Source organism: Pollachius pollachius, assembly GCF_949987615.1.
Source record: "Pollachius pollachius genome assembly, chromosome: 5".
Classification (NCBI taxonomy): domain Eukaryota; kingdom Metazoa; phylum Chordata; class Actinopteri; order Gadiformes; family Gadidae; genus Pollachius; species Pollachius pollachius.
The window spans coordinates 15,226,971-15,244,439 of record NC_136938.1 but is presented as its reverse complement, the minus strand read 5'-3'; the positions used below and the strand labels follow the sequence as shown (position 1 = coordinate 15,244,439).

Below are 17,469 nucleotides of genomic sequence, written 5' to 3'. Positions count from 1 at the left end.
ATGCAGACATGCCTCTCACTGATACGCTGAGAAGTATCTCCCTATGCCATGGCTGCTGGGAGGGCACCTCGAGCCCGTCTGATTGATAGGCTGCAGTCTGTGCGAGGTATACAAGCACATGCAAGCACAAACACTAACACACACACACACACTCACACACACACACACACACACACACACACACACACACACACACACACACACACACACACACACACACAAGCACACACACACACACACAAACCTTATAACTTCAGGATTATAGTTATGCTGCTCATCATATTTTAATGTAGTAGTAAATGTATCTACTTTTAATACTTTTATTGCATTCAATGGTTCCTCATTAGCTTGTGTATCATGTGATCCTTACCAGCTTGTGCATCATAATGCATGTGTACCTTACCAGCGTTAGTATCATAGTTATGTTTCCAATAAGGCTTACTGACTGCCCGAGATTCACAAAATGCCGTAGGCGACATCTGATGGTTTTATGCATGCCCTAATCTCAGCGCCACTTAATCTGGCTATAGGAATAACAGGATTTTACACACACACACACACACACACACACACACACACACACACACACACACACACACACACACAAATCATGTTAAAACACCATGTGTTTTTTTGCAATCCCTAGACATTTGGCCTTATTTATTTTAATGTCGCTATATTTACAACGCAAAAAAATCCATCCCAGACAAAGAACACCGTTAACCCTCCAGCAGAGAAAAGCAAGTCACATCCGTGAACAACACTGATTATTTCTAAGTTTCCCCATTTTCTGAATAAAACCTTATGCGTATCGTTCTAATTGAATGAGAGCATATACTGTATACGGAAAACCGTATGTGAGATTCCTGCTTTAAGAGGGTTCAGAAGATTTAGGAAGATTTTATATGCTATACCAACAGCAGCGACAAGTGCATGTTAATCCAGGCCCCTTTTCCCTGCAGTAATCGAATTTCCTCAACGGCATGAAGCCAAACAAGGTTTCTATCACTTAATTCGCGACGTTAGTCGGCCAAACTCTCTCGCATCTCAGATTTTCAGCTTTACTATTGCATAAATCATAGGCTGGAGTAAATATGTTTATATGGCTCTGATGGGTTTGTGATGCTTTGAAATAAAATAGAATACATTTCAAACACTTAACTGTTTCAGAGAGAGAAGACAGGCTTCTCTCTCTGAAAGGAGGCAACTTTTTGGAGGCCTACGTCATTGTTTTAGTAGTTGGGGGTAGGGTGGTTTTTCACAAGACAAAATATTGTACAAAAACACTTATGTTCTATAAAATTTGTAATTCTAATAACAACTCTATAATGATTATTATTATAGAATATAATATTCCAGACCACTAGCAATGAGATTAGCCCCAATGTACAAAGAAAAATAGAACGGCATATCCAAGTATTTTTGTTAAATTCAGCAAACGCTAACACATTTCGCCCAGCTAAAGCCTACATGGTATTATGTTTTCCACTACTTTTAGATATTTTTTATTACAACAATTGTAACAAGTGTTGAATTATTGTTATTTAATCAACAAACAAAACCCTATCCGTCTGATCTGGACTGAGATCCATCAACTAGCGTTGTTGGACTGAAATAGATCCTAAACCACACTAAATACAGCATATTCAACATGAAAAGTTTTCAACATTTTATATCCCCGTTATGTTAACAGAGGGTCAACCGCAGTTCAGCCTTGTAGCGAGGTGCTTTGTCATGTTTGTCCATGTGGCAGAACTGAGTAGTATGTTATGGAGCACTCGAACCAGCGGGTGGTGCTCCTCCTAAGTGAATAGTCCCATTTACTTGGAATAGCCATCTATTGGCATACCAACAGTTTGCGTAATTGTATTACCTTTCTCGTTAGTTAACGAAGATTAACAATATATAGGCTACCTGTTTATCTTAATAGTAAGACAACATAAACATTATCAAAAAGATGAATGCATTAAAATGACATTTAGACAGTAATGGAAACGTTGGCATATTTCTTTCACTGACGTTTTAATTTCTCGATATCCATTTCTCGATATGTATGTTCTATTCAATATACTGTCATTGATACTCCGGCCATACCGTTGTATGAACCTAGATCTAGAAATGGGAGAAGTGAACCCTGTCTTCTGATTTTGAGCCATGTGGTATTGTCATCGCTCAAAATTGAGTTACAGGTGTTAATGAATTTGCCCTTGAAGTCAAAGGTTTTCATTTAAACAAATTATACAGTAACAATTTATTTTCCTATTTTATTGAATGTCTCTTAATTGTCGTAACACAACAGTCTGGAATGACCTGCTGTGCTCCTGAATTTCCTAACGGGCTATTCCATAGATAACAACCACGGCTGTAATACATCTCATTAAAGGAATTAGAAACGATCGAACGGTCCGATGTGAATGCCCACGTATAGATGGGCCATCCGTGCCATACTTTAGGTTTCTCCTACGGAGTCGGCCACGATCCAAACTTCCCGTGTGACTCCACGCCCTGTTTTCCGGGTAGCCGTGAAGAAATCCAGCCCTTCCACGCGCTGCTATTGCGTCCTGTTCCCGAGCGGTAGCTGCCGTGGGTTTTTTCTCTCCGGTTAGCCGTATTGTGATACGGATACATTTTTAACTGTTCGTATTCTTGCTTTTAACACACTCGAGGGATACCTGGATATAGAATCCGTGCAGTAGTCCGTATTCGTATCTGTTTTCCCCGTCTCGTGCCTCCGTGGCAATGGATTGATTTCATTTTTTTCTTCGACCCCAGCCTCGACCAAGTTGAGAAAACATTCTAACCTGCAGTCTCTCTCTCTCTCCCTCTCTCTCTCTCTCTCTCTCTCTCTCTCTCTCTCTCTCTCTCTCTCTCTCTCTCTCTCTCTCTCTCTCTCTCTCTCTCTCTCTCTCTCTCTCTCTCTCTCTCCGTACTTCGAGCTGTGAGCCAGCTACATGTTTCACCCGGCCACTTTTCAAAGTAGCTGGTTCCGGATGTTTCTTTACATTTCCTAGGTGCGATTTTGAACTTTTCGTCTTGGGAGTGTATAGCAGGCGGCGGCCGAGGATTTACAACGGGATAGCTCCGGGGTTCCTGAAGCCTGCAAATATTTATTTTTGAAAAGTGATGGCCGAGCGGGGAGCACGGTCGCTCCTCTCTCTCCTCTTCCTCACCTTTCTCTACACCGCGTCCGCCGCGGCGAAGCATGTCGACAAAGGTAAGCACATTAATCCATACCGTGTGCAGCATTCCTTTAAGAATGCAACATGTACCCCATTCTGCAGCTAGTCCATAAAACAATATAATGGACTAATGACACGAATGTAATAAGGCTGCTCTTTACCAAGTCACATAATTGCGTTTTTTTTTTTATCTTACACGTTTTAAATTGGTCTACTGAATAGGCTGTGTGATTGTATTAGACCTGAAAGTCAAATATATTTTCCAATCGAGCAACACATTTTGCCTATCGACACCTTTTGTCTGCATCTGTAGTAGGCTACTCCACTGCTCTATCCAAAATGCTGTTGTACTCCCATTTCTACCCAAAATGCGGTTATACTCCCATTTCTACCCATGGTTTTGTAAGAAAGTGTCGAACGTTTAATGACAAATGTTTCAGTCGGACAAGTTCGAAACCATTGTAGCCATTTAATACGGTAAACAAATAAGGTATGAACTTGGATGTGTGGAGAAGACTATCTGAAGAGTCATTAGTGCTTAGTGTCAAGTATTAAGCAAGCATCATCAGTCCAGTGGACATCTCATTACCTGGGCGTCAATACTTGCTTAGCTGATGAATAAACGGCACCCAATACATTTGTGAGTGCCAAATGTTTTGAGGCTAGAGCAGCTATTTCAATATTAATTATATTGGAGGTGCTTTGTATGGTTTATGTTGCTATATTCGTTTATTTTTTGCGTGGGCCACGTATTTGACTTCCGATCTTCTTTGCTATTTCTGTCCTACTGCAAACCTAGCAACCATTGGTAGTACACACATCAATATTTGCCTGGTACATGCATGAACAAATATGTGCTTTGTAAGGAACTCAAAGCTTAAAAATGGAGAAAGATAATTGAACCGTTTGTTGACGATAATGATGACAAGGATATGCAAAACTTTAGCCTCGCATGTGTCCAAAAATGAAGTAAATTAGTCTCTAGCGTGATAATAGTTGTGTAGTAGTGGGACTATAATGTGGAACCTAGGCCTTTTGAGTGATGGGCCTCTGTTAGCTTGTGCCCGCTTGCGTGTGTAGACTTATGAAAGACCCTCTCCTGCATGAAAAGCCCTCTGCAGTGGTGCAAGCGAAGGGGAAGCGAGAGAGCGAGAGCCCCTCCTTGGCATTGCTGGATATCAGTACAAAAGAGTAAGATGGGGGTAGGGTGAAAGGGGATGACTGGAAAGTAATAAAACCAGGAGATTAAGGGGACCCACGAGTTCCTTTGGGAGCCCTGATTGATTCCAGAGTATTGGACCGGGACCCACACGCAGTCTCAAATTTCTAATTGTGGGGTCCCCCCTTCCCTGAGAATATCTGTTTATTCAAAACACATTTCTTGTGAGGCCGTCATTATGCAGAGCGCGATCCAGTCAGGGGGTTCTTTCATCAAAGATTGCTAAATTGCAGACAAAAAGAGCTTCAATCTGAGTGTGTACTTTGTTCCTAATTTTGTCTATCTCTAGGGGGTTGGCTGGATAGACTTATATGTGATGTTTTTTTTGTTTGTTTTACATTGAGACTATGATCAAAGCTATAGCCACATGTAGGAATCAGCCCCTGATGGGCTTCTGCTGTTCATTTTGTACCACTGTTCTTTTAAAAACGTTACAAGTTTCTTTTGGGTTAAATTGACTCATTTTCTTGGGGGAAGTAAGTGTGGCTTTATAAACAACTCTACCAGAGAAGTGTAAAAGCCATTTGGCCCCAGTTTTATCTCTGTAATCCAGACAGGAGGCTGATTGTGTGCTGATTATCTCCCTGTGGACAATGCAAATAACTCTCCGAAATGTGTAAACATTTCGGAGACCTTCCTGCTCCCACAGACCCCTCTCCTGGGCCTTATCCATCCAGACCACCTTGTCTGCAACACAGCTAAAGAAACGACAAACAATGTTTTTCAATTCTGCGCTCAGGATCCTTTTTCCATTTTTCTTAAGACTCAAATTCCACAGTTTTGTTGCTGTTGATGTGACTTTTTAGAAGGTCTCACCAGCCCTATGTGTGTGTGTGTGTGTGTGTGCGTGTGTGTGTGTGAGTGTTTGTGTGTGTGAAAAAAATAAATATAGGACCTTCAAAGAGAAAACAAAAATGTTAAGAATGTAGTCAGATTAATCACCTTGTCTGAAAAGGCTGACTTTAAGACTAGGGCTTTAGGTTGCTCTCAAATTGACTCTTGCGTGTATGAAACAAGCATTTCTTTACTGATAACATGCGTATGTATAGGCTTAAATTGGTCTTAACATCCTGATAACATTTCTCCTTATAGATATGCCTAATTTGCGCAGTTAGCAAAGTGTTTGGATTTATCTGCTTTGCTAATGAAAGACGCTCAATTAGGAGATGCTGCTTGTGTCCTATGGTCTTATACGGGAAGTTAGTGGTTTACTCCCTACTGTCTAGTTTGTAGAGCAGGAGGTAACATAGAAGGGCAACAGATGCTGATACAATGCAGATAATTACTTTTTTTGCACTTTCAATGTGAATTTGTAATTGAGCCTTTCAGTATGTTGGGTTTCAGCATTGTGGCTGGTATAATTGACAACAGCAGTTTATCTCTTGTAATTGGTGAGAGGCAAGGCAGATCAATACCCTCGTAAATAAATGGCATCACATCTGCTGTTGCATGCCTGTTCGATGTTGAAGGTCAGGCTGAACTCTGGTGCTTATGTTTGCCTGCACCAATGTGGTTTGGCATTCACAAAATAAAGATGTGCCCTATCTTCTATCTTGGCTGGAGGCTTGGCTCTGTAATGTATATTGTTCTACCCCTCTTATTATAGGAATCAACAATGGAAAATATTACTCTTTTAAACCCTTGTCATTGGGAATAGTTCTGAAATGGAAGTTGCTACAAGGCAGAATGGGTCCAATATCCAATAGACAGTCCGTCTCCTCTTTGCTTTATGTTGAGCCACGACTCATTTTCACCCGACTGCGGAAAACACACATAAAAATGGCGATTCATTTAACACATTCCACATCAGGATGAGGGAGAAGGAGTTCGACGATCCGCAGATCAATGTATATCACGCTGGATATCCATGACTGATTACATTCACCGGCAGTTCCTCCCCCCCTTTTTTTATTTAACGCTTTACCCCGCTCCAGAACTTTTTGTCCAATGGTGGATCGATCTTTGCACACATGTGGGTTTGTTGTCAAATTCTGAGACATTGCGCAAATTGCAATGTGAAAAGGAACCGCACCAAACCAAAAAATAAACATTGTTTTGGTCCGGACCAAAGAGAGTGAACTAATGGCCTTTCCTGGTGTGAATACGCCCTAAAACTGACCTTTTAATTTATTTTTTTTTAATATATAGGTAAACATAATTACTTAAGATTTGTACCATTTCAGTGTATTCACTTTGTGTAGATATTTTTGTCCCTGCATCTCTAAACTGTAAGCATATCTGCTGTTCCTACAAGCAAATGTCCACATAGTAATTTGGTTTTCCGCTGCTTGGTCTGAATTCCCTCTTTTCTGTTATAGACATGGTCTCCACGAAGAAATAAGTCATTCAGTGTTATCCGAGAGCCCTTGCTGTTTTCTAACTTTGAACACAGAATCCTCAAAAATATTCTTCTGTGGGGTTTTGAACGGGGAGGGGTCTTAGTTGAGGGTTTCAGTTCACAATAGCATATACAACCACATGATGCCGCCGTTTCAATTCCATTCAAAAAGCTTTACGACTATTGTTTTGAACAGTATAACCGATGCATTATTTACCTTTTTATGTACCTTTGTACTTGATGGAAGTATGTTTTCTTTCCCTACGAGAGTTTTGTACTTTGTTAATGCATAATAATTGAAAAATATTTAGAAAAAAAGAAAGAAAAGAATATATATATTTTTATAAATATATATATTTTTATACATTGGTAGTCAAGGGGGGGCCCTATTGTTGTTAAGGCGGCCGCCTTAACCATACAGTGCTGGGGGAAACACTCATGGCCATTCATGGAAATAGTACAGTCAGCCAAGGAACTGTTTGTGCATGGCGCGCAATCTTATACTCACACCTATACACATAGGCCTATTATTTTGAGATTGTATAAAAACCTTGAAACTCAACATAATCCATTTTTTGTTGTGCATTTAGTCTGCATATTGTGATTTCACGTCTAGCTGCTTAGTTGCTTACGCCAATGGTGGGAGCTGCACAGGATAAGGTCACATACAAGGTCACATACAAGGTGGTCTATTAAACATGGGCTATTGAAAACCTGCTGTAACATAACATAGTTCTGCTGTAACATAGGATTGCTGAGATTAACTGTGTTCATGACCTGATGATATTCAGCCTCTATCTACATTGTCTTTTAATAATAAAACTTTCTAACTGTACTGTTCTCGGATAACTCAGATCCTCAGTTCGTTAGCTGATTTTAGGTTGGTGTAAGGTATGTGTCATGTATTAGGGGTGTACGGTATAAACGGTATAGAAAGTACACCGGTGTGAATTGGCGCTATGTAATGGATTTTGATGAGACCGGTGTGTCCGGTAGACAGTGTTGTATGCAATGCGTTACAAAGTAAGTAACTAGTAAATACAGTTACGTAACTACTTCTTCATGTAAAAAGTAAAGTTCCGCGTAACAACTGAACATATGGTAACGAAACGTAGTTCCTTTTTCAATTCAGCGCAACGTTACTTTTCCCAGGGACAGATTTGAAAGCAATACTGCCTTCTCAGGCAGTATGCTTTTGTAATGGTCCCTTCACAAGCTCTTATTCCACACCTTACGAGGCAGACGCTGGTAGCGTGAAGCTGTCTCTGCATCTCAGACATCACTTCCGCAGCTTTTTTCCAAAGCCAGTCCTTACGACAAAAAAAAGCTAGCGGTGGTACGAGATAACAAACGTGTTCACTGTTTACCTCTGTAAGAACACGGTTCCCTTTCAAAATGTCGATAGAAAGGGCTTTAAAGAGATGGTCAAAACACTCGATCCCAGGTACACGTTGCCTGCCCACACACACTTCATCCAAATTGAGATGCCAAAACTATACGGCAAGGTCTGCGAGCAAGTTGAGAAAGAAATCCATACTAGTAAACATTGCTTTTCAGAGATGGGAGTAACTTGAGAAAAGATTTTGCATTTTGTTCCATGCAGTTTTGCTGCCTAACCCGTATTTTACCCCTTCAGAAGCATTTATATTGAAATTAGAAGATAAAAAGAACATACCGTGATATAATACCGTTACCGTCTATGCCTCAAATCATACAGTGATATATATTTTAGTCCATACCGTACAGTCCTAGTATGTATCTAGCACTTATGCAAATGATACAGGCAAACAAACTCTCCAGTCCATCAAAGGGTGTTGGGTCCACTCATGTGCTTGAAGGATGTATGGTCGATTAATTGCAGAGAGCAGATTGTGTGAACGGCGCTTAAATGTGCTGCCTACCATCATCTTCTCGCCTGCCCTGTGGATTTGGCAGATTATGCAGGGATCTGTGTGTGTGTGTTTAGGTATTTGCACAGGCGTGAGTCACCCATAAAGAGGTCCATCAGAACACGCACCACAAGATTCATGAGCAGTTTCTATCCCAAAGCTATCACCATACTCAACTCTGACCTGAAAACAAACCCACTAGTTCTGACAGCATTAAAAAAGAGCCTCTGAAGGAAACATCATACATTATTTTCCTAATACAAATATTTTGTGTAGATAGCTCAGGCATGGGAGGTTTGTTTTCCAGCCCCCTCCTTGAAGCTTAGTTTATTAATTAATTAATTAACCCATTCTCCTTGGAATTCTCTCATGGCTTCCCCTGACTTTTTACTCCATTTGCTGAATCATTTTCCGAAACCCTTGAGCATGTTTAAAGCAGCAAAGAAGGTTAAGAGCCAAAATGGTGAAACGAGTTGTAGGAGTTGTTAAGGCGCTGCTGTGATGTAATATAATTTCCTTTCCCTTTTTTTATGTTTGCTTTAGCTTTCTGCTAAATCTTAAATACATTGCATTTTAACCTTGCCTTTATTTTCTATTTTATTGCTAAATTGCCTTTTTAACTTTGCCTTTATTTTAGTTCCTTTAGATCGGGTTGGAGTCCCAGAGAAAGGACCAAGTTCCTTTTAGGTCCTGACGTGGGTAACTTTGAAGGGTTTGAGACCCGATGACAATGTTAACTTTGAGTCTGCCTTGTGTATGAAAAGTGCTATATAAATAAAGTTGCCTTGCCTAGACGGTTTGCTTACCCAGAATCTCTGCAGTTGAATATGGTGCATACAAGTGCTGTGTTTGATAGCATCAATTGATTATAAAATAAAAACATGTTTAAAAAAAGTTTCTATAAACTAGTGGGTTACTGACGAATCGGTCATATCTAATCGGCTGAAATAATAGCAGAGAATTAAGAAGATATCCTGCTTGTGCTTTGTCTGCCTAAAGACACACCCATTGCAAATTGAGATTTCAATTGTTCAAAGAATATATTTCCCTTGTGGCTTTTCCGTCACTATGTTATCCATTGGAAAAAAATGACGGGTGAGAATCGCTAAACGGGCAGATGTCAAAGTGGTGGTGTGATAGAGCTGTGCCTTTTTCGGCCCTGCTCTATGGAGCGAGGAAAATAAGGATAGGCACCAGAAGGAAAATCAGGGGAAGTTGCAGCCCTCATCACCCACGGTGCGGAGACCTTTCCTTGAGCTTGGCCCTCACCAGTGATGGAAAGCAGATGCACCTGCACTCCTGATTACTTGAGTTCCGTCGCCTTGGTCCCATCCCGGCGTGACTCCCGTTGCCCCTGCATCACATCCTGTGCCTTGGATGTAAGGCCATCTGTTACCAAGCAACTATTTAGAGGTATACCATCAAGAAAGAACGAAGGATAATGGTATACTAATGGCTTCTTAAGATAATTTCAATGAATGTACTTTTCAGACCACATTTGTATTTCAACCTAGTGTTGCATACAGATGAAGGATTATGGTATTTTCTGTTAATGTACAGTATGTTGCAAAGATTTTAAGAAATTGGAAAACTTGCTTTGCAATGATGGATTAAAAACTGGTTTGATACAGCTATGGGTATCTAATTTTTCTTTTGGCAGAAGTGTCGTGCGATATCTGATACCAGTATTGTTATTGGTCTATCTAGCTGTATTCTGTAATAATAGAACAATTTGATCTGCCAAAGGCTTGCATTAAGGAAATCAGGCCAAACATTGTACTTACAGACATTCTTACCCTACATAATAAAATAGATGACGGCACTGTTGAAAATGAGCAAAAGACACGAACGCACGCACACGCACCTCTCAAATCTGTCCTCCAGTCTGTTTGTGCCATATGCTGTGTAAGGTGTACATGAAGTGGAGGAAGTGTGTTCTAATTAATCTGATTAAGCAGCCATGAAAACGGCTTTTTGTTGGGCATTTCTACACATTTTGCATATTGGATAATGTGACTTGTCCTTCAGGTAAAGCAACTCCTTTATCTTCTTTTACTCCACATCCATGTCCTATGCTTGCACACCGTCCGAAAAAGCTGTTGGAAGTGGGCTTTATTAGCTGCCACTGGCTTGTGAGAGACTTTCTGTGAGTGACTGTGTGACTGTGGACCTAATGATGAAGCTCCCCGTGGGCATTGGATAAATGGAGCCTCCTTTCTTCCCCGGCTCCTCTTTGTCCTCCCCTTCTATCCCCCCACGGTGCCACTGCATTCCCAGCCTGGTGGGGTGGTGTCTCTGGGCCAGGGCCGTGTCACGCACCCCTGTCGGCCCCAAACGACCACTCCGGGGGGGTCAGGGGTTCAAGTGCTCCCTGCTGGTCTCTGCCTTGGATGCCTAGCAACACCATGCCCCCCCCCCCCCCCCCCCCCCCCATGCGAGTTACATCCTTATAATTTTCGTTTCTAATGAGAGAGGAATTGGATGGCCTTGCATCAGCTAGCCAATGGTATCACCAGCCCACCAGCGTCCCCTCCCCCGCCATCTACCGCACAGACTTCAGAGTGAAGACGGGGTGGGGTAGCCACTCCTTGGCTCTTCGGAGATGGCAGTGTGCAGACATTCCTTGCAAGTCAGAGGTTGAGCATGCATTCTTACCAGCCTGGTTTTCGGTAGTTCCCCAACATAGCTTTCTAATCTAGTTTGAGGGTTTGGAAGCCCTGACCTCGGCTCATTGTTTATGACGGGTAGCTCTTGGAAGGAGAGCTCTGGGTGTTTACCCTGTGTCGGTGCAACATGATGCATGGGCCTGCAAATGAGCTTTCATTATAGCTCAATTCCCCCCCCATAACATTCCATTCTCCTTCCATTAGAGGAGATGCAGTTTTTCATTTGACTTGACTTTGCTACATTAAAGGGCACTTGTTATTTTTGTCAAAACGGCAACAATTTCCAATTATTGTTGATAAGGTTTCCTGGGGGAAACAATCGGGTGAAATCCAGGAAGTCATCAGGGAGCCTGGGCCACGTGGCTCTTCCTACTGAGTAAATAGAGCCTGGGCCTGCTCTCCAGCTTTAGCCTCTGTGAATGAGCCCAGCGCCGGCAACAATACAGATAGGAAGTAAAATTTACCCGCACACAAGTGTGCAGGATGCTCATTGTGTTCCTAATTGACCAAGCTGCGGTGTGGATCAAAGACGCACTATTCTCCTTGGCTAAAAAGAAGGTTGGAGGAAGGCATATTCAAGTCAATTGTTTTATATCTTTTGTGGTTTTTTTTGCATTGCTTTTGGATAGGATCTAATTGATTTTGGAATTATTACATTATTACATTCAAAACAGTTCATTCTGCTTATCTTGTTTGATCTACAGACAATATGGTCCAAATATAGAAAATCATTGAATGTCTTTACTTTCTGTAAAGATTCAATGTTAGACCACAGAGGAATATTGCACACTCTGTGCATTATGGAGCATTCTGCAAGCATTCTTAATTACGTGGCGTTTACTTAGCATACCTGGTTGTGACATCCTCATTTGTCTTTGTGGTATGCACACTCGACTTACCAACATTGTATTGCATAAGTAAACACCTACAGTATTGTATAAGTAAACACCTTCAGAGGAAAGTTGAGTTGGTTTGCCCTTGGAACGTACGTGGATTCCACTTGAGCTGGAATTAACCTGTAGTCTGTGAATATTGATATTTGAATATAGTTATTTAAAATATAAATCCTACTAAACTTTGTAGTAAACCTTTACTGTGTGGGGGTTGATGTGTGCGTTTGTGTCTTTATTAACCTTAAATTCTTGAAGTTGTGTATTAATGAGTGGAAATGAAATGCTAGGAATGAAAATTGCATTTTGCCTTTATCCCACCTTCATTTTGGGTTAACGGATCAGTGGCTTTCTGGTCCACATTCGGAGCTTAGTATAATTGAAATTGGGTTCACACACAGATTAAACAAGAAGTAATCAGGTTGGCATTGCCGATTTTCACAGATTAATTCCAGTAGCCCAATCTCAACGGTGGCTATTCTGCTGGTATATTCATCCAAAATGTCGATCCTACCTGGGATCAACCAGCATATCAAAAAGAAAAAGAAAATCATGAATCTGCAGTAAACCCCCTCCTTCTCTAATGGAAAAAAAAAATGCTCAGGCTGCTGCATACCCCGTCTCTACTCCCAAAGTAACCATGTGAATAGATTTTTCAGATATTTGGGGAGAGAGTGGCAAGGTCATCTCCTAAGGACAGAGGTGACGTAGACTAATGCCATTTCTGCTTCGGGCTTGTATCGCTGGTGTTGGGTTTAAAACTCGTGCATAATACAATTGGGGGTCCAATGAGGTATTCCCTCTCTGCAACGCTTTGTGTTCACCGCAGAATGAGCTCAAGAGGAGGGCGGAGGTATCCTCTGTCCTCCTCCGTATAGCCGCTGGTGATGCGCTTTAAACTACGACGGGGAGCTGCCGATTATGCCGCTTTGGTGCCCTTCCCTTGGATTCCTCCACATCCCGCCATGTTCCCAGGCAACTAATTTAGCGGTTGTTAAGTGATTTAGCATCTCCTTTTTATTGGGCCCCAGCGGGCCACCCCCCCCTAGTCACCCCATCCCTCTGCCCGATCACTGTCTGGGCCTGTGGCGTCAAGCCCCCTCCCCTGACGGAATTTCAATCAGCCCCAGAAGCATTGTTGCACCAGGTGTGTTTGTGTTTATTATTTCAAGGGGATGGGCGGTGGAGAAGCGCAGCAGCAGTAATGACGGCATTCATACGGTAATGGTCTTTGTAGTGGCAGCGGTGGTGTGGTGATGACCAATGTGCAATAAGAGGCCTGTTGGTGTGCTCTCATGGGGCGCACGGTTCTAACCGACGGCTGCCTTACGGGCAAACCTCACATCAATTCTTCATCAGCCCTCCCTTCATACATCCCCTTGTCTCCCCTCCTCCTCTCTGTCCTCCCCATAACTGGAGCACAGGCAGAGCAATCAATAACCGAGCCCGCCCTCCCCCCGCTTTGGTGGGGAGCGTCCCTGCATACTGTTTATCACGACTCCCTCTGATGTTGTATTCATCATTCTCTGTCGACCCTCCTTCCCCATCACCGCTGCTACCAAAACACCTCGCTCAGTGTAATTGTATCAGATTGGCCACGGTGATATGGTGATTTGGCCCGCCTCATCTGCTAGGGAGGTAGTCTTTTGTTGTTTTTGTGGCCTTTGTGTTCCTTTTTGTCACTTTTTTAAAAAAAATTTAATGAAGAGCTCACCATGTAAGTTGGGTACTTTCTATTTGCCTCTATAGGTTTTTTCCCCGTCATGCCTCATTGTTTTCCTCTGTGATGCCCGGAGGTATATTGGGGTGTTTACTTCACACTATTATTACTATTCTCCTCCCACTGACATGTGGTATGCCGGACGTGGAACATTACATATATGATAGCAGAACAAAGCAAACCTTACATGTGCATGTGGGCAGTGACACACTTAAATTATATATATTCACACCCTGTTTATTTTTAGCAACACATTCTTCCCAACTCATCTGCTTATTAGTGGCTGATTCAAGGTTGGTTAGTTAATCATTTCACACTGCAAGTGAAGGCAAAATAGTCTGACCCTTTTTTGTTTTTTAACCGTATTTACAGAAAACCTCACTCTCTGACCAGATCCGAAGGTTGTAGATTATAGATATATTGTTTTGATTCTAAATGCAACTAGTACCTCTTGTCATGTCCTCTGTCCCTTTGTTCACCGTGGCTAGTCCACACAACCTGGGCTAACCTACGTCTGCCCTGCAAGGAGGTATCTTCCTGTTCCTAGAGGGAAGGAGCCTGCCTAATAGAGGATGTGTAGAGTAAAGAAGGCTGGAACATGAAATATGGGAATCTGTCTTTGCTCATTACGCACGCGCCACAACCTTGACGGCCGCATTAGATCTCTTTCTCCATAAAGCGAGGGACCATTAATAAAATATACAGCACTCTCCATGTTTTGCTCTTGCTCCCCCCCCAACACTCACCCCACCATGCCCAACCCCACCCCAACATGGCCCCTAAAGACTCCCTCGGCTGCCCGTCCCCCCATTCCGCTCTTTATCACTTTCTTGCTCTCTCCACCCCCACCGTGGCTCCTGCATCTGGCCCACTCCCACACCGTTTCATCTGTGAGACATATGCAGACCCATAGCAGGTCTGCATACAGCTCTGCCACACATGGAGCACTCAGCCCTCGGCTCCCAGGGCTAAGCCCCTTCAGACCCATAGCCATCCAGACCCAACCCATCTCTGGGACGTGAAAAGGAGAGCTTCCTTTTGTTTTCCCTTCACCACCGTGTTGAAATGGTCTATTTCTGAGTGCTTATTGGTGCTGCATTGAAAATCCAAATCTGTGATATGTTTAAGAAACAGTATTTTTGGGTAATGCGTTGGGTATTTAAGGTAAATTGCTTTTGAGGAAGGCTTCCTTGTATGCTTTAATCCTTACTATGGATTTTCAGCTTGAAAGTTGAGTTGGTGCATTTCAAGGTGGAATAGATTTTTTTTTTATCACTAAGCTTCTTAATCCATGTAAAAATTCTGCAATAGTGGAACAACAATACTTAATATATTGGTTCATTAGATTATATTTATTTTCAGAACCTTACAAATTCGTCCCCTTTTTCATTCCATGGGCTAACATTTCTATTCAAGATTATATTCATCCCTCAAGATGAACCTGTCAACCCAGTAAAAGTTTAAATTCCAAGCACAGTTAGAATATGTTTATGTTTAGCCGTTTTTCTGCAACTTTTTCATATTTCTATTGTTTTGAAAGGTCCACTATTCACAGCAAATGTTTTTGTGGATAGACAACTGCTTTATATAAACATATACGTTCAAGGCTCCCTGTTTAGGCATTACACTTTTTTTTTTGTTGAAAGCTGAATCCTGCTGATAGTACCAGCCAGTGTTTTCTTTTTTTTTTTTTAGCAGTTTTCTTCATGGCAGGAGTCATAATAGTGTTGTGAGCCAGTGGGTGTTTCTGTGTGTATTCCTCTTCAGCCGTCCCAGCCTCCCGGGGGGTTGGGAGCCGGATAGTATATTTCCGGCCAAACCGAGGCGCCGCTACGCGTCAAGTTTTCCTTTGTCTTAGTGCCACAAACTGGGCCAGGTCTGATTCCGCTGTTGCTAACCGTGGTAGCTGCCCCTGAAGCACAACTAAAAAAAATAAGTCATACATAATCAATGAAAGACATGGGGTCAGGGGTTAACAGCTGGACTCCGGGTTGACGGCATTATCATCGCTCACATTAAATAAAAAAGTGCTTTGACACTTCTACATCCCTGCAGCGTTTCAATTCCTCTATGATTATACTTCAATCCGGTCTAAATGTGTGTGTGATCTGCTCTGCGTCAGACCGCACCTAAATGCAGCTCTTAGCATTATATGATGACCAGTAATGCCACTAAGTGGTAAGATGGTGCTTTGGCTGAGACTGATGGACAGTGCAGACAGAAATCTGTCTTTCCGTCTACACAGGCTTTAGAGTCCTTTGCTCGGATTGCGTTTTCCCAGGCATCATCCATACTTTTGATGGTCAAACCTCTCATTGCTTAATCGTTCAGATGCAAAGAAGGGTAAAATACAAGCATTCTATGCTAATGGCCTCAGCTCTAATAGACTTGTTTACGCTCAGCACATTCTCATTTGGCAATGAGAAAGTATTGTTGACTTTGTTGTAATGGGCCTTGAGGATACAGTGAGGTTCAGATCAGTATATCGCTATTAACAGATCGGTACTTTGTGATTAAAAATGTGTTGCAGTTATTTTAATGCGTGTACCCTCCCTCATCAGCATGATGAGGGAAGGGCATCAGGCTTTACAAGTGGGTCGCTTGGTCTGCCAGAATTTGCGTCACTCTGACCCCTCCCCCATTCGTTGAAGAGCTTCCTCCACCTTCTTGCTCCACCACATATCCCTGAAGCGATCTGTTTCCCTGTCGTTCTATCGATCCCCTCTGACACTCTTTAATATAGAGAAAGGCCATCGTGCGAGGATAAGGGAGGCTGTTGGATGCTTTTTGACATTGAAAAGATGTGTAAATAGAAATGGCGGGAATCGCTCTGTCTTTTACCCCTAGCCAGAGGATTATTTACAAGCTAAATAACATTTCCAACAAGCAGGATGAAAAGCAGTGTTTATAAATTATACCGTTATCAGGTTGAGCACTCAATATGGCGAAAAAATAAATGAATAGGTAAGCTAAATTATGTTCCAGGTTTGACCTTGCAAATTTGCTCATGGGTAATTCAACGTTATTCATAGCCAAGTAATATGTGAAGGAATTCATCATGCAGTGTCCCTGTATAATTGAGCGTAGATTACTATTCAGATAAAGATTACCATGCTCAGGTCAGTGTTGTCTTGTTTTTGAAAAGACAGTTTTCCTTAGGTTCCTACCATATTAAGGGAGAAGGTGATGTTAAAGTTATATTAAATCCAATTCCACACTGTGACATGTGGAGTTGGATTAAAAATAAGTTACACAAATGTGTCTCAATTCGGCTCTTGTATCTCTCAAGTGAGAATTTTATGCTTTCCCTTTTATCTTTATTCTCCGGATCCCTCAGATGTTGTTTTTTTAATTTCTGTTTCTTCATTTACATTCATATTGGATTTGTTGGGTGCCATATGCTCCTCAACATTGTCGTGGGACACGGACCAGACCCAACGTCAACTCCGGTTCGGAGGCAGCTGAGCACATTCATCGCTATTTGTCTCAGGAGATGAGAGGATACGGAGCGGAGGCCTTTCTTGTGCATTAGCCAAAATAGGTCTGAGCGGTTGTGTGGTCGTCTATT

At 42.1% G+C, this 17,469-nt stretch overlaps 1 protein-coding gene across 3 annotated transcripts in view; it reads left to right on the top strand.

Annotated features, from left to right (window-relative positions):
• Positions 1-2,614: 2,614 nt before the first annotated feature.
• neo1a (neogenin 1a) overlaps positions 2,615-17,469 on the top strand; it is a 148,353-nt gene continuing 133,498 nt past the window's right edge. For all 3 annotated transcript variants that reach the window (XM_079736418.1, XM_079736417.1, XM_079736416.1), the window contains exon 1: positions 2,615-3,214. In XM_079736418.1, the coding sequence (XP_079592544.1) occupies positions 3,124-3,214 (91 nt within the window). In that variant the 5' untranslated portion in view covers positions 2,615-3,123. The remainder of the gene's footprint in view (positions 3,215-17,469) is intronic.